General features: G+C 43.3%; 1 protein-coding gene across 4 annotated transcripts; it reads right to left on the bottom strand.

Moving 5' to 3' along the window:
• Positions 1-2,697: 2,697 nt before the first annotated feature.
• On the bottom strand, positions 2,698-23,004 carry LOC112068886 (hyccin). 4 transcript variants are annotated; one of them, XM_024136107.2, is made up of 13 exons: positions 22,825-23,004; positions 18,715-18,799; positions 16,904-17,005; positions 16,499-16,681; positions 16,091-16,171; positions 15,816-15,931; positions 15,383-15,478; positions 13,139-13,255; positions 12,051-12,138; positions 11,683-11,789; positions 8,470-8,528; positions 6,034-6,333; positions 2,698-5,295 (listed from the first exon to the last, which is right to left on the bottom strand). In XM_024136107.2, exons 2-12 carry the CDS (start codon positions 18,763-18,765, stop codon positions 6,053-6,055), a joined length of 1,281 nt encoding a protein of 426 aa, XP_023991875.1. In that variant the 5' UTR covers positions 18,766-18,799; positions 22,825-23,004; the 3' UTR covers positions 2,698-5,295; positions 6,034-6,052. The 4 variants fall into 4 exon arrangements, with proteins under 4 accessions (XP_023991875.1, XP_023991872.1, XP_023991873.1 ...); XM_024136104.2 differs by lacking the exon at positions 6,034-6,333; XM_024136105.2 differs by lacking the exons at positions 6,034-6,333; positions 22,825-23,004 and adding an exon at positions 20,965-21,177.
• Positions 23,005-23,265: the final 261 nt, after the last annotated feature.

The following is a 23,265-nucleotide window of genomic DNA, read 5'->3' as shown; positions in this document are numbered from 1 at the left end:
AGAGGGGGGAGGGGAAAATAAAATAGCAGCAATGCTCTATGAATGAACTCATCATAAGTCACATTTCTGTTTCTGCAACACTTCATTCACTCATGCCAGAACATTGCATCAACGTCCTCATTCCTGACACATGCAGATATTCTGGGTTTCCCCATCACTTTCTCTGAAGATAGTTAGCGTATGTGTCTGTGTACTGTGTAGCCATGCTAGCTTGTGGCAGACACTCAGGGTTTCCCCCGTGTAATTATCTCCCTCCCAGAGAAGCTGTAACTATTTCCATCCTACCCTGGAGCTAAATGTAACTACTGATCAGGTACCGAAACTGGCAGGGTCCTCCGTGGCCTATCATGGGCTAGCTGTGGTTAGCATTAACATTAGCCCGGCCTGTAGCAGGTTGATGACAATAGCAATCTGCACTGGTCTATGAATACAGGTCATGATGCACGCACGCACACACACACACACACACTGATCCTCAGTTAGCACAGAGGGACACACACTTGGAAAGTAGGGATGCAGTTAGAGGGAGAGGGGTAGAAAGTGAGAAGGCAGTAGGAGAGGTTGAAGAAGGAAAGAAGTAGAGAGGGGTTGATGGACAGAAGGCAGAAAGTCGGGCTCACAGTCTCAAAATCAGTCTCACCCTCGACCCAAGAAGGAATTTCCTATTGGGATAACACAGCGTTTCTCAAACTTGGTCCTGGGGACCCCATCGAGTGAACATTTTGTTTTCTCCCCTAGCACTACACCGCTGATTCCAATAAGGGTAAACCCATTTTAATTCAATCACTTTTTGAAGGCCTCTTTTGAACTTCACCAAACCTTCCATACCCATTTGAGAGATAAAGGGGCTGAATTTTGCATACCCCACCATACCATAAGAGATCCATGTCTTCATCATTGGAAAAGATAGATGGTTGTCAAAGCATTTTATAAGTTCTGGGGGGGGGGGGGAAAGCATATTTTGTGATATAAAATGGACATTTTCTCCTTTGACATTCAACATTGATTCATTTAAAATGTCACTGGTGTACCAGCTAAATTGCAGTGGTCTGAAGGTATGTCAATTCTATGAAGTCTATTTCTATGATTGAAATGACACCTACCCTGTATTCAAGAGCATGTGCCTCAACTGGCACAACACAAAAACCTCAGATGATGTGAAATAGGGTCTAAGCAACAACATTTGCTAATATGAAAAAAATCTGAGTTTACACGTTTTTAGATTGACGTTAAAAGTTTTAAAAATGACTATAATAAAATAGTTTGACAACACTAAGCTTTTAAATAATATCAAACGCAACCGTTTATATTTTCCAGTGATGAAGACAGATTTCTCATGGTGGGGTATGCAAAACGGACACCTTTTTGAGCCCCTTTAATCTCCTGAATGTTTTGCCCTTCAAGTCAAACCTCTTCAATGGGCAAACGTATCGAAAGTTGTTTAAATCTAAAGGGATGCTGTCAAAAAGTGATTGAATTCAAATTGATTTACCCATAGTCAACTCATCAAGTTTCGATTATTTTTATCAGCTCTGTAGTGCTAGGGCAAAAGTTTGGGAAACGCTGGGTTTATGGTTAAGACTTTGGTTTCTCCCGTGGGAGACCTCAGATCTCTCAGAACAGCAGGAGTCCCAAATGTGTGTTTTGCCTAATTTTAGTTAGCTAGTTTCCCTTGACAGCTGGGGTGTTCCTGCTGTAGCTAATTCAGGAAATGTCTCACTGGCTTCGTTTCCTCACTGACCACTGTGAGTTAGCTGTGGTTTAGCTGTTATATGACAGTCCCCGTGTCACACTATGGCCACAAATCTCCATACATTTTCGGACGTAGTTTAGCTAACCGAAATTGGGAAAAACATACAACTGATTATGCAATTCCAAATGCATGCAGTGGTCGCGTTACACAAACGAGGTTTCCCTAACTTGAATTGGTTAATCATAAACAAATCTCAACCATGCTACCTATAGCTAGCAACATACCACAACAGTACAAATACTGTCACTTGGACATATCCCCCTACCCGAACTGCTATCATGCTAAGCTAATCGACTTGCCATATACTGACCAAGGTAGAGCACCGTGGGGATGAAACCCCAGCGGATGACGAACTGTCCGGCCTGAAACACCGTCTGTAGCCGCTGCTTGGTCTCTTTGCTGAGCTTCGCCATGGTAGCTAGTTGGTTCACTGGTTCTGGTTCTGAAGGACGTGAAAAAGAGGAAGCCGACGCATGGCCGTAAAGCGAGGCAGGTGGTTTAGATTTTTTGCGATAGTTGGTTCAATCAGAAATATGACGAGCGCCACTTTGTGGGCGCAATGGGAAATGTTAATCTGCGCCTACAGTAGCAAACTCATACTTAAATCAACATTTCGCCTAAAATTATAATAAATACACATAAATGCATACATACACATAAGATGGCTGCATAATTTCACTCAGATGTTTTGGATTGAGAGCTAGGCCATCATGTTAGGATGATTGTTTTTGCTTTTACTATCCTTGTGTTCTCACAAGGACAGTAAAACAAGGACAGTAAAACAAGAAAATTCAGACAAGTGGGAAGAGGACAAAGGCTATTTTAGGGTTAGAATTATGGTTAGGTTAAGGAAAATCGGATTTTGAATGGGAATAAATTATTTGGTCCTCACAAGGAGAGTAAAATAAATGTGTGTATGATGAAGAACAGGGTCAGACATATAGTGAAATATAGAACAATTTTATTCTCAGAGAGTAGCTCTAGCAGAGCATTATCTTCAGACAGAAAGGCCAAACCAACAACTGAAGTCCAACAATAATATGTACAGATTCATGACATTCCATAAAGCAACAGAATACAGAAACATGATTGTTATTGTTCCACCGTATGAATATAAAACAGATCTAGAACACTGACAGACTGAGAACACTGGTTCTAGTACAAAGGTTCCAGTAGGGCAGACGTTATTCTGCATTCAGATGTCCAGTAGCACATGACCTACACCCAACACGCTTCTCTCCAACCGCACCACAGTGAACTTCATTGCCACCAAATGGAGTGTGACTGTCGCGCAATCGTTGACTTAAAATGTTCCGCCAGTCAGCAGTGCGCCTCTCCTCAAAGGGAGCAAGTTCTTTGTCTGTATCCTCAATTTCCATTATGTTATAAAGCAGGTGATGATGAACCAGAGAACAGACAAACACAGTCAAGTTCATGTTAACATAAAAAAAATATATAATAATAAGTTAAATCAACCAATCACTCAATAAAGATCAACCAAACACAACATTACTGTACTGACACTTCAGAGTGGAAAGGGATTGGAGAGGACAGTTTACAGGCCTAATCCCAAACCAACTCCTATAAACCTATTTCCTAGCTTGTATAAGGATACCAATATTCCCTAGCCCTTATACCCACTACTCCTAGGCCTAGGGGTGTGTTCGGTTTGGTGGTGGTGTGGTTTGGGCATCAGGCACGTATCGTGCAGGTTTGGGTTGGATTCTTCTTGTGCTTTAACACTGAGGAGATTCAATACGGCTCGAACAACTACGGTCTCTCCCTCCCTCTCGTAGGAAAATACCACATTTATAACCACTGTCTGCCGTACATAGAACACCACAGTTAAAGGTAGACGCAGCAATATGACATCAGCATCGACAAAAGGGTGACTTCCTGCTTATGCATATCAATACCGTTAACAGGTAGGCGCCCCACTGCTTTTGATATATTGTTGCATCTATATTTAAAAACCCAAGTCTCTCAATCATAGGAAAATTTATTTACATCATACAAAGTTTATACATTATCATACAAACTTAAAACCCACCCCCAATCAATTTATTGATCAGAAACATAAATTACCCCAATCAGCTTGTTTGTTGATCAGACCAGGGAGAAAATAACCACAGAAAGATAAATATTGCTTCTAGTAGGATGACATCAATCAATACTTTTCACACGTAAACATGAAAGACTAATGAATATTTTTGGTTTCTATCATTTTTGTGGTCTGTCATTTAATAATTGTGTGTAATGCAGAATTATTCAGACTGGATGAATAAATATTTGCTATGGCAATGGGCGTGTGGAGGTCACATTGTGTTAGGGTTCGTTCAAACCCTAGTCACTAGGGCCTAGTGCATGATGAGTAAGGAGAGGGGAAAGAGAGGGCATCTGAAAAAAAGAGTTTCACTAGAGACTGTAGTTATTTTCATTTTATTTTTTGGGAGTATCACACCTTGTTCATTGCAGCAATCAGCAACCTTTATTCTAAGAACAGTCACTAACGCTTGATTGCATTCACACTCACATGCAAGCTCACACACACACACACATGCAAGCTCACAAACACAGTACTTGCCCGGTGATGGGGGCGTGGTCGGGAGGGATGTACAGAAAGCCAAACAGGACAAACAAGAGTCTTAAATACTCCATTTCCAAACCCTCTCAGAAAACAGTCTGCAGATCTGTCTGGTGGTTCTGTAGTTCCAGGGCGGAGGGATGGACACAGGCTCCCTGCTCTCACACCAGCCTCTCGCTTTGGAGAGAGAGGAAGTGGAGGAGAGAAGCCGGTTTCTAGAGGGGGCAGCTGTCCTACTGAAGAAGAAGAGAAGGAGATGAAGAATGGTATGGATAGGAAAGAAAGGGAGATGGTGAGGAAAGGAGGGGGATAAGAGGGAATGTGTTCATGAATTTGTGTTCCAGTCCTCCTGACAGGCTGGGAGTACAGGTCACAGGTACAGGGGCATGGGGTTAGAGGGTTAAGATGGGGGTGAGAGCTCAAGCGTTTGAGGTCAGGGTTCACAGGTCGCTCCTAAAGTGCACGCTGATGCTGGGCGAGCGCTGGTTGTGGCTGGGGGTGGGGCTTAGATAGCCTAACTCCTCCTCCTGCAGGCTGCCACTGCACGAATAGCGGCCAGCCTCTGGGTTGCCACGGTTACCCCCGGTGTTGTTTCCCTCAAAGGAGCGGGAGAACACAGCGCTGGCCGTACGCGATAGGCTGCTCAGTGCGCTATGGCTCGGTCCCTTGGGCACCGATTGGCTGGACGTCAGCGTCAGACGTTTGATTGACAGATCCAGGTTCTCGCCCAGGGTCTGCCCCCCTGGAGGACATGCCTCCTTCTCCTTATGCGACCGTCCGCCTAGATGCCACTTCCTGCTTCCTGTCTTGGCCCCTCCCACCCCAGGGGTAACGCTGTTGCTGATAGTGATGGTAGGTGGAGTCAGTGAGTCCGGGCCACCCCCTCCTGTAGGCCACACCCCTTCGTCCACTTCAGAGATATCCATCAACTCGTCCGGGGAACCCAAATCCACTGCGTCTAGAGATAGAGAGAAAGAAAGAGAGAGGGGTTAGTTATTGTTAAATGACAGACAGAATAGTAGAGCAGGCTACAGGACAGGACAGTGGGCTGGTGCTAACCCTGGTAGTGAGTAAAGACACCTATTTACATGGTTGCCATTCAGCTGTACTACAGTTAGTGGTGCTACGATCAGTTAACTTATCAAGTATCAAATCTGAGAACAGCAACAGGCAGAGGTCTGGGCAGCAGGAGTTGTAGAAAGCAAAACACATACCAACCAACCACACACACACACAAAACACACGACTAACAACTCACATCTGACTGCAATCTACTATCTTATACCAGCAGACAGACAGATAGGCAGGTCCTTCAGACACACTGAACTGATATACATACTGAAATTAAAACAAAATAAATACTGGGGAAGAGACTAATGACCAATCCAGAGCTGCCTATTCTCCTCAGCTGCTGCAACTAACCAATCAGGAGAACGCAGTCTGTCTCCCCTGGCAACCCAGGGATGTGTTGGAGTTAGGCGTTTTAGAGACCAAAATACCTCCACCCCCCCACCACACACACACACACACACACAGAGAAAAAGGATGGAGTGAGTGATGAGGAAGGGTTCTCTCAAACTGAGTAAATCGGAGGACATGTCAGGAGGCAACGCAGTGCGGCGAAAGTTAGTCAGCCAACCAATCAACCGTCATGCTTAGAGAAGACCACGCCTCCACACAATGTTACTTAGGTTACCCCGGGGATGGGGAGGGTCTTAGTACTGGGCCCTTCCTGCGGAGGAGGGCCCAGAACTCTCGTCCACCAATCGCCTCACAGACTTCTGCCTCCTGACCTCCTGACCCCTAGGACTGGGGTCGTGGGTGGGGCTGACCTCTGAGGCTGACCCCAGCGGCTCAGGCTCGGACTGGGTTAAAGGTCGGGGGTCGCGGGGTCGTAGAGAGTCTCCGTTGGGCATCGTCACACTGATCTCTGGGATGGATGACCCTTGACCTCCAGGGGTCGCCGGGTCACCATCTACACTGACCTCCTGGGACTCTGGGGTCATGGAGATGGAGACAGATATAAAACACACACACACGAAGACACAGATAAGAGACACACACAGACAGTCAAATAAATGTGATGGCAAAAAAAATCCTAGACAAAATCATGATGACCATAACAGTATACAGAATATAGTGACACTGCACATGCAGACAGTGACAATGTACAGTTGAAGTCGGAAGTTGACATACGAGTTTTAATGACTCCAACCTAAGTGTATGTCAACCACTTCACAAATTTCTTTGTCGGTCAGGACTTTGAGCATGATAAAAATTCCAATAAATTTTCCAATAACTGTTTACAGACATTATTTCACTTATAATTCATTGTATCATAATTCCAGTGGGTCAGAAGTTTACATACACTAAGTTGACTGTGCCTTTAAACAGCTTGGAAAATTCCAGAAAATGATGTCATGGCTTTAGAAGCTTCTGATAGCCTAATTGACATAATTTGAGTCAATTGGAGGTGTACCTGTGGATATATTTCAAGGCCTACCTTCAAACTCAGTTTGCTTGACATCATGGGAAAATCAAAAGAAATCAGCCAAGACATCAGAAAAGAATTGTAGACCTCCACAAGTCTGGTTCATCCTTGGGAGCAATTTCCAAAAGCCTGAAGGTACCACGCTCATCTGTACAAACAATAGTACGCAAGTATAAACACTATGGGACCAAGCAGCCCTCCTTCCTCACCGCTCAGGAAGGAGACATGTTCTGTCTCCTAGAGATGAACGTACTTTGGTGCGAAAAGTGCAAATCAATCCCAGAACAACAGCAAAGGACCTTGTGAAGATGCTGGAGGAAACAGGTACAAAAGTATCTATATCCACAGTAAAACGAGTCCTATATCGACATAACCTCAAAACCCGCTCAGCAAGGAAGAAGCCACTGCTCCAAAACCGCTAAAAAAAGCCAGACTACGGTTTGCAACTGCACCTTTGGGGACAAAGATCGTACTTTTTGGAGAAATGTCCTCTGGTCCGATGAAACAAAAATAGAACTGTTTGGCCATAATGGCCATCGTTATGTTTGGAGGAAAAAGGGTAATGCTTGCAAGCTGAAGAACACCATCCCAACCTTGAAGCACGGGGGTGGCTGCATCATGTTGTGTGGGTGCATTGCTGCAGGAGGGGCTGGTGCACTTCACAATATAGATGGCATCATGAGGTAGGAACATTTTGTGGATATATTGAAGCAACATCTCAAGACATCAGTCAGGAAGCTAAAGCTTGGTCACAAATGGGTCTTCCAAATGGACAAGGACCCCAAGCGACTTCCAAAGTTGTGGCAAAATGGCTTAAGGACAACAAAGTCAAGGTATTGGAGTGGCCAGCACAAAGCCCTGACATCAATCCTATAGAAAATGTGGGCAGAACTGAAAAAGCGTGCGCGAGCAAGGAGGTCCACAAACCTGACTCCGTTACACTCCTCTGTCAGGAGGAATGGGCCAAAATTCACCCAACTTATTGTGGGAAGCTTGTGGAAGGCCACCCAAAATGTTTGACCCAAGTTAACCAATTTAAGAAGGCAATGCTACCAAATACTAATTGAGTGTATGTGAACTTCTGACCCACTGGGAATGTGATGAAAGAAATACAAGCTGAAATAAAATCACTCTATTATTCTGACATTTAACATTCTTAAAATAAAGTGGTGATCTAACTGACCCAAGACAGGGCATTTTTACTAGGATTAAATGTCAGGAATTGTGAAAAACTGAGTTGAAATCTATTTGGCTAAGGTGTATGTAAACTTCCAACTTCAACTGTACATGCATGTACAATAATGCATACAGTAAACTATTAAAACAGACGAGGCAGTGATCATGTATAGACAGTAAACATTAAACGTAATAACATGTACAGACAGTGATAATGTCTAGAGAAGACAGATGAGAAGAGCTGTAGTGAATGATAAGAAGCTGAATAAACATCCTGATGCGGAGAACCCATAGCATGCTGAACTCCGGTAGAGAGTAGTCAGTAGAGATGGGTGAGCGGGAAGCGTCTGGAACTGAGAACCTCTTATTGCAGACAGACAGCCTAATGTCTATAATCACTAGACTAGCTACAGATAATAGGCCAGATACCCTAGGTTAGCGTTTCTAACCGTCTGTCTGTCTTACCATGTCGTTTCCAGCGGTGTCCTCTGATAGAGAGTGACGTGACCGCATTCCGTGAAATCCTACAGAAGGGAATTCAAATTCAATTATTAGTAGTTCAAAAGAGGTCAACAGGAAAATCAATATAAAATGCAGTCTATCAAAATCATCACCATTCATCAAAAAACTATATTTATGTTTACAAACCAAGATCTTATGTTCACATTAAACTGTTATTGAGTGCAATGTGAAAATCCAAAAGACAATTTTCCACTAAAAAAATAACAATCAATCTATGAACCTATAACTATAGATCAAAATGGATACTGTGTATACTGTATCTGATGTATTTTGCTCCTTTGCACCCCAGTTACTCTACATGCACATCCATCACTCCAGTGTTTAATTGCTATATTGTAATTACTTCGCCACCATGGCCTATTTATTGCCTTACCTCCCTTATCCTACCTCATTTGCACACACTGTATATAGACTTTTTCTATTGTATTATTGATTGTATGTTTGTTTATTCCATTTGTAACTCTGTGTTGTTGTATGTGTCGCACTGCTTTGCTTTATCTTGGCCAGGTCGCAGTTGTAAATGAGAACTTGTTCTCAACTAGCCTACCTGGTTAAATAAAGGTGAAATAAATAAATAAAAATGTACCTAGAGGAAGTATACTGTGTAGATATATATATTTATTATATACACATACAGAGCCTTCAGAAAGTATTCACATCCCTTGACTTTTTCCACATTGTTGTGTTAGTCGGAATTTTAAATTGATTAAATAGAAGAAAAAAATGTCCCTCTGACCTACACACAATAACCCCATAATGTCAAAGTGGAATTGTGTTTTTCATTTTTTTTTGAAATAATAAAAAATGAAAAGCTGAAATGTTTTGAGTCAATAAGTCTCCAACCTCTTTGTTATGGCAAGCCAATAAGTTCAGGAGTAAAAATGTGTTTAACAAGTCACCTAATAAGTTGCATGGACTGAGTGCACTAATTGTGTTTAACATGATATGTTAATGACTACCTCATCTCTGTACCCCACACATACAGATAATTTTAAGGTCCTGGAGTTGAGCAGTGCATTTCAAACACAGATTCAACCACAAAGACCAGGGAAGTTTTCCATATGTCTCGCAAAGGCCACCTAATGGTAGATGGGAAAAAATAAAAAAGCAGACATTGAATATCCCTTTGAGCATGTTGAAGTTATTAACTACACTTTGGATATATAAATATACCAGTCACTACAAAGATACTGTACAGGTCATCCTTCCTAACTCAGTTGCCGGAGAAGGGAACCGCTCAGGGATTTCACCATTATGCCAATGGTGACTTTAAAACAGTTACAGAGTTTAATGGCTGTGATAGGAGAACACTGAAAATGGATCAACAACATTGTAGTTACTCTACAATACTAACCTAATTGCCAGAGGGAAAAGGAAGCACGTACTGACTAAAAATATTCCAAAACATGCATCCTGTTTGCAACAAGGCACTAAAGTAATACTGCAAAAAATGTGACAAAGCAATTCACTTTTTGTCCTGAAAACAAAGGGTTATGTTTGGGGCAAATCCAATACAACACATTATTGAGTACCACTCTCCATATTTTTAAGCATAGTGGTGGCTGCATCATGTTATTGGTTTGCTTGTAATCATTAAGGACTAGGGAGTTTTTCAGGATAAAAAAAGAAACGGAATGGGGCTAAGCACAGGCAGAATCCTAGAGGAAAACCTGGTTCAGTCTGCTTTCCACCAGGCACAGAGATGAATTCACCTTTTAGCAGGACAATAACCTAAAAACAAGCCCAAATCTACACTGGAGTTGCTTACCAAGAAGACAGTGAATGTTCCTGAGTGGCCGATTTACAGTTTTGAGTTAAATCTACTTTAAAAATCTATGGCAAGACCTGAAAATGGCTGTCTAGCAATGATCAACAACCAATTTGACAGAGAAAAGAATAATGGACAAATGTTGCACAATCCAAGTGTGGAAAGCTCTTAGAGACTTACCCAGAAAGACTCATAGCTGTAATCGCTGCCAAAGGTGTTTCCACAAATTATTGACTCAGAGGTGTGAATACTTACGTACACTGAACAAAAATATAAAAAACACAACAAGTGTTGGTCCCATGTCTTATGAGCTGAAATAAAAATAACTTTTGTTCACATCCCTGTTAGTGAGCATTTCCCCTTTGCCAAGATAATTAATCCACCTGACTGATGTCAAGAAGTTGATTAAACAGCATGATCATTACACAGGTGGACCTTGTGCTGGGGACAATAAAAGGCCACTCGAAAATGTGCAGTTTTGTTACACAACACAATGCCACAGATGTCTCAAGTTGAGGGAGCATGCAATTGGAATGCTGACTGCAGGAATGTCCACCAGAGCTGTTGCCTGAGAATGTAATGTTTTGTAGTACGTCCAACTAGCCTCACAACCACAGACTACGTGTACGGCGCCGTGTGGGTGAGTGGTTTGCTGATGTCAACGTTGTGAACAGAGTGCCCCATGGTGGCGGTTGAGTTACGGTAAGGGACGGCATAAGCTATGGACAACAAACACAATTGCATTTTATTGATGGCAATTTTAATGCACAGAGATACCGTGACAAGATCCTGAGGCCCATTTACTTTTTATGTATCTGTGACCAACAGATGCATATCTGTATTCCCAGTCATGTGTAATGCTTGGAGTCGGGCCTAATTAATTTATTTCAACTTACTGATTTCCTTATATGAACTGTATCTCAGTAAAATATTGTAATTTCTTGCATGTTGCGTTTATATTTTTGTTCAGTATAAACTAGATATCTGTATTTCACTTTCACCCCCCAAAAATAAAACTTTTTCATTATGTGATATTGTGTGTAGACGCGTGAGAAAAATAAACAAATGAATCCATTTTGAAGGCAGGCTGTAACAACAAATGTGGAACAAGTCAAGGGGTATGAATACTTACTGAAGGCACTGTACATACCTAGTGTAGATAGAGAGAACATAAGTACCTAGAGGAAGTATACTGTGTAGATAGAGAGAACATACGTACCTAGAGGAAGTATACTGTGTAGATAGAGAGAACATACGTACCTAGACGGAAGTACTACTGGTGTAGAAATAGGAGAAACATACGTACCTAGAGGAAGTATACTGTGTAGATAGAGAGAACATACGTACCTAGAGGAAGTATACTGTGTAGATAGAGAGAACATACGTACCTAGAGGAAGTAGGAGTGATCTCCACCTGAATGCTGCGAGCTCCTTCTTTACTAGCGCCAGACTTCAGCGCTGCACACTGTTGGGACGACTTGATGGCATTACCCACCTAAATAACACACACAATGTTAAGTACTGACAACAACCACAGGATGCTCTGTGTGTGTGTGTGTCTACGGTACTGTTGAACAACCGCTGCCTGCGGTTTGATGAAGCAGCCTTCAGGATTACAGATTAACATCTCAATGTTTTAACACTGTGGGATTACAGGCACCACACGCACACCATCCGGTGACATGACATGGGAGAGGTTGGTGTCCTGGCACACACCTGTACAGGTGTGTGTGTTTGTGTGTGTGATGTCACCCACCAGTAGAGCTTCAGGGTACAGTTCTAGCTGAGCTCGGTACAGAACATCATCCAGCGCCTTGGAACCCAGGTCCATCTCCCCATTACACCTGGAACACACAAAATAATCAACCCTCTCGTTCACAGGGTATTTTATTTTATTTGTTCACCTTTATTTAACCAGGTAGGACAGTTGAGAACAAGTTCTCATTTACAACTGCGTTCTGGCCAAGATAAAGCAAAGCAGTGCGACACAGACAACACACATGGAATAAACAAACGTACAGTCAATAACACAATAGAAAAATCTATATACATACAGTGTGTGCAAATGGCGTAAGGAGGTAAGGTAATAAATAGGCCATAGTAGCGAAGTAATTACAATTTAGCAAATGAACACTGGATTGATAGATGTGCAGATGATGATGTGCAAGTAGAAATACTGGTGTGCAAAAGAGCAAAAAAGTTAATAAAAACAATATGGGGATGAGGTAGGTAGATTGGATGGGCTATTTACAAATGGGCTTTGTGCAGCTGCAGTGATCGGTAAGCTGCTCTGACAGCCGATGCTTAAAGTTAGTGAGGGAAATATTAGTCTCCAACTTCAGTGATTTTTGCAATTCGTTCCAGTCATTGGCAGCAGAGAACTGGAAGGAAAGGCAGCCAAAGGGGGTGTTGGCTTTGGGGATGACCAGTGAGATATACCTGCTGGAGGGCAGGGTGGGTGTTGTTATGGTGACCAGCAAGCTGAGATAAGGCAGGGCTTTACCTAGCAAAGACTTATAGATGACCTGGAGCCAGTAGGTCTGGCGACAAATATGTAGCGAGGGCCAGCCAACGAGAGCATACAGGTCGCAGTGATGGGTAGTATATGGGGCTTTGGTGACAAAACGGATGGCACTGTGATAGACTGCATCCAGTTTGCTGAGTAGAGTGTTGGGGGCTATTTTGTAAATGACAAAATAGATAGTCCGTTTTACGAGGGTATGTTTGGCAGCGTGAGTGAAGGAGGCTGGTTTCATGGTTAGAGGTTAGGGATAGTGTGTGTGTGTGTGTGTGTGTGTGTGTGTGTGTGTGTGTGTGTGTGTGTGTGTGTGTGTGTTTTCTCACAGCGCGTAATGTATCCCAGTGATGAGTTGGACCAGGAACTCAGAAGTGACGGTCAGACGAGAGCTGATGCCTTTATACCTCCTTAGCTGTTGCCGCGGGTAACCACAGATACACACCCTGTAGACCAATCACACAACAGAGAATACCGTAATTCAACCAATCACAGTACAGAGAATACAGCCACCAACCAGAACACAAATGGCAAGCTTTGAGAGTATCTTCATAAAAGACCAGTATGATTTGAAAAATCCATGCCATCAATAATATACTGTTGTGTTTCGTCAAGCAGCCAGATTCCTCTAGATCAGTGGTTCCCAAACTTTTTATAGTCCCATACCCCTTTGAACATTCAACCTCCAGCTGCGTACCCCCTCTAGCACCAGGGTCAGCGCACTCTCAAATGTTTTTTGCCATCATTGTAAGCCTGCCACACACTATACGATACATTTATTAAACATAAGAATGAGTGTGAGATTGTCCCTTCCCACGAGCCGGGTTGTGACAAAGAGCTCTTATAGGACCAGGGCACAAATAATAATACAATAATCAATAATTTTGCTCTTTATTTAGCCATCTTACAGATAAAACCTTATTTGTTCATCGAAAATTGTGATTAACTCACCACAGGTTAATGAGAAAGGTGTGCTTGAAAGGATTCACATAACTCTGCAATGTTGGGTTGTATTGGAGAGAGTCTCAGTCTTAAATCATTGTCCACACACAGTCTGTGCATGCATTTAGTTTAAATGCTAGTGAGGGTCTTGAATCACTCTCACATGAGTACGTGGTTGCAAATGGCATCAGTGTCTTAACAGCGGAAGCGCAGCCCTATCCAGAAATCTGGCAGTGGCTTCTGATTAAATTCAATTTTCACAGAACAGCTTGTTGCAATTTCAATGAGGCTCTCTTGTTCAGATATCGGTAAGTGGACTGGAGGCAGGGCATGAAAGGGATAACGAATCCAGTTGTTTGTGTCATCCGTTTCGGGAAAGTAACTGCGCACCCAACTCACTCAGGTGCTTCGCTATATCACATTTGACATTGTCCGTAAGCTTGAGTTCATTTGCACACAAAAAAAATCATACAATGATGGAAAGACCTGTGTGTTGTCCTGGTTAATGCAGACAGAGAAGAGCTCCAACTTCTTAATCATAGCCTCAATTTTGTCCCGCACATTGAATATAGTTGTGGAGAGTCGCTGTTATCCTAGATTCAGATCATTCAGGCGAGAAAAAACATCACCCAGATAGGCCAGTCGTGTGAGAAACTCGTCATCATGCAAGCGGTCAGACAAGTGAAAATGATGGTCAGTAAAGAAAACTTTAAGCTTGTCTCTCAATTTAAAAAAATGTGTCAATACTTTGCCCCTTGATAACCAGCGCACTTCTGTGTGTTGTAAAAGCGTTACATGGTCGCTGCCCATATCATTGCAGAGTGCAGAAAATACACGAGAGTTCAGGGGCCTGCTTTAACAAAATTAACCATTTTCACTGTAGTGTCCAACATGTATTTCAAGTGTCAGGCATTCCCTTGGCAGCAAGAGCCTCTCAGTGGATGCTGCAGTGTATCCAAGTGGCGTCGGAAGCAACTGCTTACACACGCGTTACCACTCCACTCCTCATGTCATGGCTTTTGCGCCATCAGTACAGATACCAACATAAGTAGCAGATACGTTTAGCTACATACGGGCTGTTAATGAAATCCCCGCAAGAGTGTAACGGTTAATGTGATTGGATGTTAATTATTAGGCTACCTGTATTTGACATTGTATTTGTATTTTGCTGAACACTAGATAGTTTAATTTGTTGTCAGTGAAACAAGGCTACTCGGGTGACAAAAAAAACGATTATTTGGCATACCCCCGATGGCATTGAACGTACCCCAGTTTTAGAATACCTGCTCTAAGTCAAAGAGTAGAACTGCAGTGAGCTGATCACCTCCCTGTCTCTCTTTAGCTCAGTGTTCATCACACTAATGCTCAACCACTGCCAGCAGATTAACAACTCCTCAGACAGAGACCTCTGTGTGTGTGTGTGTGTGTGTGGTGTGTGTGTGTGGTGTGGTGTGTGTGTGTGTGTGTGTGTGTGTGTGTGTGTGTGTGTGTCCTAGGCTCTCAGGGAAAGTGGTAGTATCTTGGCCCAGTTCTCGCTAAATCTTTAAGAGGATCAAATAAGCGGATGCTGGCAGGGGAGCGTGTGTGTGTGTGTGTGTGTGTGTGTGTGTGTGTGTGTGTGTGTGTGTTACCTGGAGCTGAGCTGGCAGAGGGACTGCAGAGATGAGGAGGTCATGTAGCTGAGAGCTGCATTGTAACACAGCAGCAGGAAGGTCAGCACCTCAAACCTACACACACACACACACACACACACAGAGAGTGGGTTTAGAAACGCTAACCTAGAGTCAGTAGGGTATCTGGCCTATTATCTGTAGCTAGTCTAATGATTATAGACATTAGGCTGTCTGTCTGCAATAAGAGGTTCTCAGTTCCAGACGCTTCCCGCTCACCCATCTCTACTGACTACTCTCTACCGGAGTTCAGCATGCTATGGGTTCTCCGCATCAGGATGTTTATTCATCAACGTTAACACAAACCAAGATCTTAAGCACTTCAGGCAAATTGCCATAAAACAAATTTATCACACTGCAGCCCAGCTCCAATTCAACCATAACTCTGTCTGACCTGTTCTGAGCCGTGAAGGTTTCTCTCTGTAGGTGAGGCCCGCTGTACACCACTCTACGCAGCCCATGATTAGCTAGAGCCCCTTCCGTCAACGCCAGGGAGCCAATGGTGGAGGGCTGGGGGAAGGGTTTATTCATATTACTAACTTGATCTATAAAAAGTTATTTAAAGATGGTCATGGATTATAAACTTTCATCTAGGGAGGATTTAATAGTTAGCCAACTCATCCATATACCATGTTCATAGAGAAAGACTGACTTGAAAGGTGAACTTACTTCGTGGTATACTGAGGGTTTGGAGAGGGAGGGGACAGTGAAAGAAAGGACTTTACTCTGTCCATCCTTATCTACAATCTCCTACAGAGAGAAAGACAGAGAGAGAATGTCAGTGTGTGGGCGAGGGAAATAAAAGCTATTTTAAAGAGTACACCTTATTAAAGCAAAGCAGTGTCTCAGTGGTGTCTGTCTGTCTCTGTGTGTGTCTGTGTGTAAAGGCCTGTTTGGCGATGTCAGAGCTGTTAATGTCAGGATGAGTAATAGCTGTGACAGGATGCTGAATGACAGCTGACCTACTCTGCTATTCTGAGACAGACAGTGAGCGACAGAGAGAGACAAAAAGCCCTAATTGCTAACCCCCCCACACCCTCCTGAAATTGTGTGTTAGACTGTGGGTGTGTATCTCACCAGATTATATATCCCCAGTAGCAGTGCCTCTATACAGCCGGAGGTATGTGGGTCCCTGGCTGCAGACGGAGCCAGGAGGAGGGACCAGAGCAGCTCAGGGAGGAACTGGAGAACAAACCGCTGCAGCCGTGGCTCTCCGCTACGATAGAACTCAAACAACTGGTGACACACTGGCTCCAACAACTAGAAGACAGATATAGAGGAGAGGGTTTGAGGGAGAGTTCACTTTTTGAAGTTTTAGCTTAGTTCTGTTAAATACCTAGGTTGTTAATGTTTCATTAGCTGGATATTTAGCAAAGTCCAGAAGCTCCTGGCGAGCATTTTTGCAGAATGTTGCAATGCTAGTGGAAACGGATTGTATCCGTGTATGCATTAACGTTGTATGTGCGTGTGTGTAGTACGTACGTCACTGTAGTTCTCCCTGATGACTTTGTAGAGCGCTGGGATCAGGGAGCCTTTTTCCTTCAGAGACGCTGCGTAGCTGGACACTGCACTGTCAGGAAGGGTCTGTACACAATCACACAGATCAACACTCTGTACCCGGAGCACCTTGAAAAATAACAAAGGTAACTATGTGTTGTACTAAGAACCCACACATCACGCTTGTGTGTGTGTGTGTGTGTGTGTGTGTGTGTGTGTGTGTGTGTGTGTGTGTGTGTGTGTGTGTGCTGACAAACAGAAATACTGATGAGGAGACAGTGACACTGGCTCTCCCCTAAAACACATACACAAACACACCAGGGTTTCCGTTAGGAAAATGTGGCGTCAGACAGCGGACAGGCAGAATTGAATTTTCTGGACCCATATTCATTGGGTGCATAACCCACTAGGGCGTCCACCCACGGTGTTCAGAATGACAGATATCACACTTAGATTATGGTAATGCATCTTAACAGAACATGCAACTCGAGGATGCAACGGTGTGCTTCCTTCTTACCGAATTCTGATGCATACTTTGAAGATGTACTTTTCCTCAGCCAACAAGACGAGTAACGAACAGCAAACTCACTAGCCTATCCCCCATAGTAGAAAAGTTGACCTATTCTATTGGTCAGCTTATTGTTCTGTGCGAGAAAGAAATAGCCTATTCCAAAACAGATTCTAGGACAGTTGTAGGACGATAGATCCCCAAATTCACACAACCAGTAGGCCTAGGCTACACCAAAACATCTTTAAAAAGAGGCTGATGCAACAGATCAGAGTATTTATCTTCAAATGTTGATTAACTATTATTTCTTCACATTATAAAGCTCAGCGATGCGCACAAGGCAGTAGGCTACACGCACATGTTCTTTCCATAATGCAATTAGCGGGAAAACAGTGGTAAAAAGCACACCGCATGTCAGCAGTTTCATATGACAGACGAAAATATAATTTAGAAATGTTGAAAAAGGGGAGGTCTAAAGATGCAACTAGCATTGGTTGCTAATATGACTAGGATGGAAGTTTAGCTACTGGACAATGAAAGAAAGTTGATTTGAAACCAATAGCTACTGGTTTCAATGGCATATGGAAGTCTTTATAAAATACTTTTGGCTAGGCTACTTTGAAGCAAGGTAAGACATGCCTCATAATATGATGTAAAATGTTCAGATTTCAAACAATTAAGAATATGTTTACAAAATGCATACTGCCTCCAGCTCATTGTAAAGCGGTGTGTGATGGATTAAAGCCTGCCTATCATTGTCTATGTACTTGAATGGCGAATGGGAAGCAAGCTTCAATTACCAGTTGAGAAATAAAAAAAGGATATATTTTTAATCGTGGACATCAAAACTGTTTTAAAGACGCGATGGCATTTGCAATTGTTGTGTAATGATTGGGCTTATAAAAGATGCTTTACCCCATTAACAACGAACGAGCTGTGTGATCAGCTGTAGCAGCAGCTCTCGCGCTGTATGACAGATTTTCCGCTCATATACAGGCTCTGTATCCGTTTGCTGTGCGTGTGATAAATAAGACACGTAATGACCAACGAAAATACACACGCACCAATTTAATTCCACAAAATTATGCAAATTAACCTAGAGACCGATAAGACCGGTCAAATGCATTTCCATCAATGAATAAAAGTCATTATTTTTCTATGGGATTTTTAGCTGGTGACAATTTTACTTATGGGCTTGGGGGGGGGGGGGGGGGGGGGGGGGGGGGGGGGGGGGGGGGGGGGGTAAAAGCTTACCGGCTAACGGAAAACCTGACTGACAGACACACACCTTAAACTCTGACAGCCACTCCTCCACCACTCCTTGGTCCATAGCCAACATCTTCCCTCATCTGCTGCTGTGGACACACCTCTACCTGGGAAGCAAAGAGAGACTGTTGTTAGTACACTCACAAACTAAGACAGACACACAATACAAAATCCATCTCTTTCCCTCACGTTCCCTTAGTTACAGCTTCACACAATCTCTGCTGTTTCTCACCTCTCTCACTATCAACAGCACTCTCCCTCGCTCTCTCCTTATAATGTTACTTCAGGCTCTCCCGCAGTTACATAAGAGTGTGTGTGTGAGAGAGATAGGGAGGAAAACAGTGCTAAGCCCCCACTCCCCCATCCATTTCTACATCCCTACCATCTCTCCCCTCATGGATTTGATATGTTTGTTCAAGACAATGAAGTACAGCACTACATCTGTGTGGTGTGTGTTTTTGTGTGTCGTGAGAAGTGGGTGCAAGGGGAAGAGATGGACCATGTCCACACACTGTGTGAAAGAGAGGGAAAGAGTGAAAAAGAGAGGGGGTGAGAGAGAGAGAGAGAGAGAGAGAACTCTCATGCAGGAACATGTGCTCAGATTGGAATTATTCTTTCTTCAACTACTTCTTAAGATTCTTTACATTCACATGATGTCACACAAACACAACACATTAGTCTGGTTCTACGAGACTACACACACACACTGCTCCTCGTATGGTATAAACAGAGCTAGATGAATCATGTAAATATCATCCATCTACAGTGTGTTTCCATGAGCTCAGATCTGGCCTGCTAGACTAGAAGACATAATGACCAAACGTTGACCATGGTACCGGGGGATCACCGAGCTAAAGCAGCATGTAAAGTGCTGCTCCCATGTTTCATGAGCTGAAATAAATTATCACAGAAATGTTTCATACACACAAAAAGCTTATTTCTCTCAAATGTTGTGCACAAATGTGTTTACATCCCAGTTAGTGAGCATTCCCCTTTGCCAAGATAAATCCATCCACTTGACAGGTGTAGCATTTCAAGAAGCTGATTAAACAGCATGATCATTACAATGTGCAGTTTTGTCACACAACACAATGGCACAGATGTCTCAAGTTAAAGGAGCGTGCAATTGGCATGTTGACTGGAGGAATGTCCACCAGAGCTGTTGTCAAATAATTTCATGTTAATTTCTCTACCATAAGCCGCCTCCAATGTCACTTTAGCAGTATGTCCAACCGACCTCACAACCACAGACCATGTGAATGGCGTTGTGTGGGCGAGCCGTTTGCTGATGTCAACGTTGTAAACAAACAGAGTGCCCCATGGTGGTCGTGGGGTTATGGTTATGGAGAGGACAATGAACACAATTGCATTTTACCAACGGAAATTCAAAAGCACAAAAATACTGTAACGAAATCCTGAGGCCCATTTTCTATGACAACAGATGCATATCTGTATTCCCAGTCATGTGAAATCCATAGATTAGGCCTTAATACATTTATTTAAATTGACTGATTTCCTCATTATGAACTGTAACTCAGTACAAATCTTTGAAATTGTTGCATTTTGCATTTATATTTTAGGTGGAGACACAGTGGAGTGTTGCCCAACACCAAACAGGAACGTGGGCGTGTGTGTATTCTAATATTCACCTCCATGTTTCACAAAACAGAGAGCCTGCCAACCGGTTATAACTGCAATCATAAAGACTCCATTCACGGTCTCACACACACTGACCTCTAGGTTCCTACCACAGAGCTTAAAACAGGCAGCCTCTCCTCATAATCCTCTCTATTTAAACACATTCCTCTGCTAGTTTACACTTCTAATCCTCTCTGTGTGCCTGTGTGTGTGTGTGGTCCGAGTGGTACAGTAAGCCCAAACGAGTAGCAGCCAAACAAACAACCTTTAACATCAATAGGCCAGCCACACACACTCCAGGTGGATGCTAGCTCCACAGTAGTAGTTTCTTCTCCATCTATCAATCACAGTACCAATACCATCAAACTTGTCCTATAAACACAGCCTATCAGAAACAAGCTAACAGACAGCACAGCCAATCACATACTCTTACACTGGCTAACTGGAGAACAAGCTAATCTGAATCAACGTTATTACACAACACACTACTTACTGCGCTGTCAGCAGGAGATCTTTTATCGCAAGACTGTATACCAACGCACACAGAACAGACACACCCACCCACCCACCCACCCACTCCTCCTAGACAACTCACTCTCTATGACAACTCTTTCCAATACATAAGCCTACTCACACTATGATGCATCCCAATTCTCTGTCCTTTCTCTTAAAGAATGCGCTCCTCCCCACGCACTTAAAAACAATGGGTTGGCGTAAGCAAGGGCTAGCCGTGTTCAAAGCAAGTTTCCACCATATTTCTTACACCAGTCTTATTCCTTATGAATCAAGGAAGTGATCAAGTGAAAAATGGACAGGGCAAGCCAAGGACTGCTCTGGCATGTTATCAGACCGGAGCAAAAGCCAGGAAGTGAATGGYCCAATCAGAACACCCTGTTTTGGAGAGCTTGGAGGAAAGAAGAAAGAGCTGCCCGAGCCGCTTTTTCCTGTGTTACGGGGTAAACCACACACACACGGTAGTCATATAATTGTGCCATGCCCTAGAGGAAACAGAGGAGAGAAAGAGAGCGAGAAAGAAAGAGCGCTGCAGCCCAAATGAGGTGAAGGAATGTCCTGAAAAGAGTCTACATTATCCTCATACTCACTCACACGAGTACACACACAATCCTAGCAGATCTCCCTCTCCTTTGGAAATAATGCCCTTGTTTTCCTAACCTCTTACTTCCTCCAGACTTCCTCTCCTCATCGCTCAATCACCCGATTCTGCAGAATCTGCACCCCCCTTCCCCTGCAGTAGTTTCTCTGCCAGCAGCAGTAGTGTGCCTAACTCTAATTAGTAGCTGTGTGTGTGTGGTCTGAGCTGTGGGTTCTGAGAGAGAAAGCAGACAGGCTGGAATCCTCTTATAGCAGCCTACACTCCTATTCCCTCTCTGACTCTCACTCTCTCTTCACCCCCCTCTGTCTCAGGTAACTATAGGCTCGGCCCTGATCATATTTACAGAGAGCTCTCTCCTCATACTGCTGTTTGGCAAACTGTCCTATCATTCTGTATAGCAGAGGGACTGTGTGTGCGTGTGTGTACCATCCTACAGAGGTTCCACTCCATTAGAGCCGTGTTTCTCGCCAGTCTCTATGGCTTTACTGAGGAAAGCTGCGTCACATGTCAGCTATTGCAAAAATCTGAACAATGCATTACTCAACCTGTCCGACAGGCAGGGGAGCGAGCACACACACACACACACACACGGTCGTGTGTGTAACAGCTATTAACAGCAACATTTAATGAAACAAAGGATTTTAATCAAACATGCTTGACAGAGCTAACACAGACACAACTGGCTAAAGACTCGGCATAGGGTACACACTCACACCTATGTCTATGTGGTGTCCACCACTGATCGATCCTACAGGACTATTGATCAGCGTACAGCCACAATATCCACCGGCAGAAACCCTAAACAGTAGATATACCATCACTATAAACATCATCCTTGTCATCATCATGTAGTTACATCATGTGGAGACTAAACCATTGACTGACTGAAAAGGGTACTACTTGAAATAAGACTATGGGTACTTGCTAGCTAGCTAACCAGAAGACGAGTTGAGGGACAAACTTTTTGACAGCCTTCTGGCTAAGGAAGCTAACTGTCCTGGGCTTGTCAGGCCAATGACAGTTAAACCTGCTAGCTAGCTTGCTGGCCAACGTAGTGACAGAACTAAGTTAGCTGCTAATTGTGAGAGTTCCACTTCACGCCTGTCAGTTGGCTAGCTAGATGCTAGCTGGCAAGATCCTTCACCTTTCACACAGCTTCGCAAGTCTGGTCTACAGCTATACACAAGCTCGCTACATACAAACGGTAGCTATTTAACTATTACCGCAAACAACTTTGTGTGAGATCTAGCTAATTTATATGCTTCCGAGCTCGACATAATCTCTAGCCGAATCGGCCAGGTTTCAAACTGAAAATGTTCATGCAGAAAGCGCTCTCCAAGAAGACGAACTAGCTGGCTGGAAAGTTGTTTGTTTACTTACTATCATGCTATCTCGAGATTTCCTTTGTCTCCAAGTCCACTATTGTTCCGTCCGAGGAAATAGGTAGATATCAATTACTCCATAAAGACACTAGCAAGCTAAATCATTAATCAACATCAAAACCTCCATTTTCATTTACTCCCACCACTCGCCAACACTAGAGCGAACTCGAGAAGGACTAATTCGGATTGGCAGGCCTGTAAGCCAATGGTTAAGCAGTATAAAAAGTAAGACCCGCGCCTCCAGAAATAGCGACCAATTAAATTTGGTGTAGGGGCGGGACATAATCATTTTCACAAATAGGGTAGATTGTCGCTGTCATCGCTGTTTGACAGTCCGGTCATTGTCATAGTTATATGATTTATGACCTTTGTGTTTTAGCTATCATATCTTATAGTTCTAACTTTTAAATAAAACTTTGATATGTGATTTTAAGAGGGA

The sequence above is a fragment of the Salvelinus sp. IW2-2015 genome, unplaced genomic scaffold (genome assembly GCF_002910315.2).
Source record: "Salvelinus sp. IW2-2015 unplaced genomic scaffold, ASM291031v2 Un_scaffold778, whole genome shotgun sequence".
NCBI lineage: Eukaryota > Metazoa > Chordata > Actinopteri > Salmoniformes > Salmonidae > Salvelinus > Salvelinus sp. IW2-2015.
The sequence above is the reverse complement of the archived record's forward strand: the minus strand, read 5'-3'. Positions and strand labels throughout refer to the sequence as shown.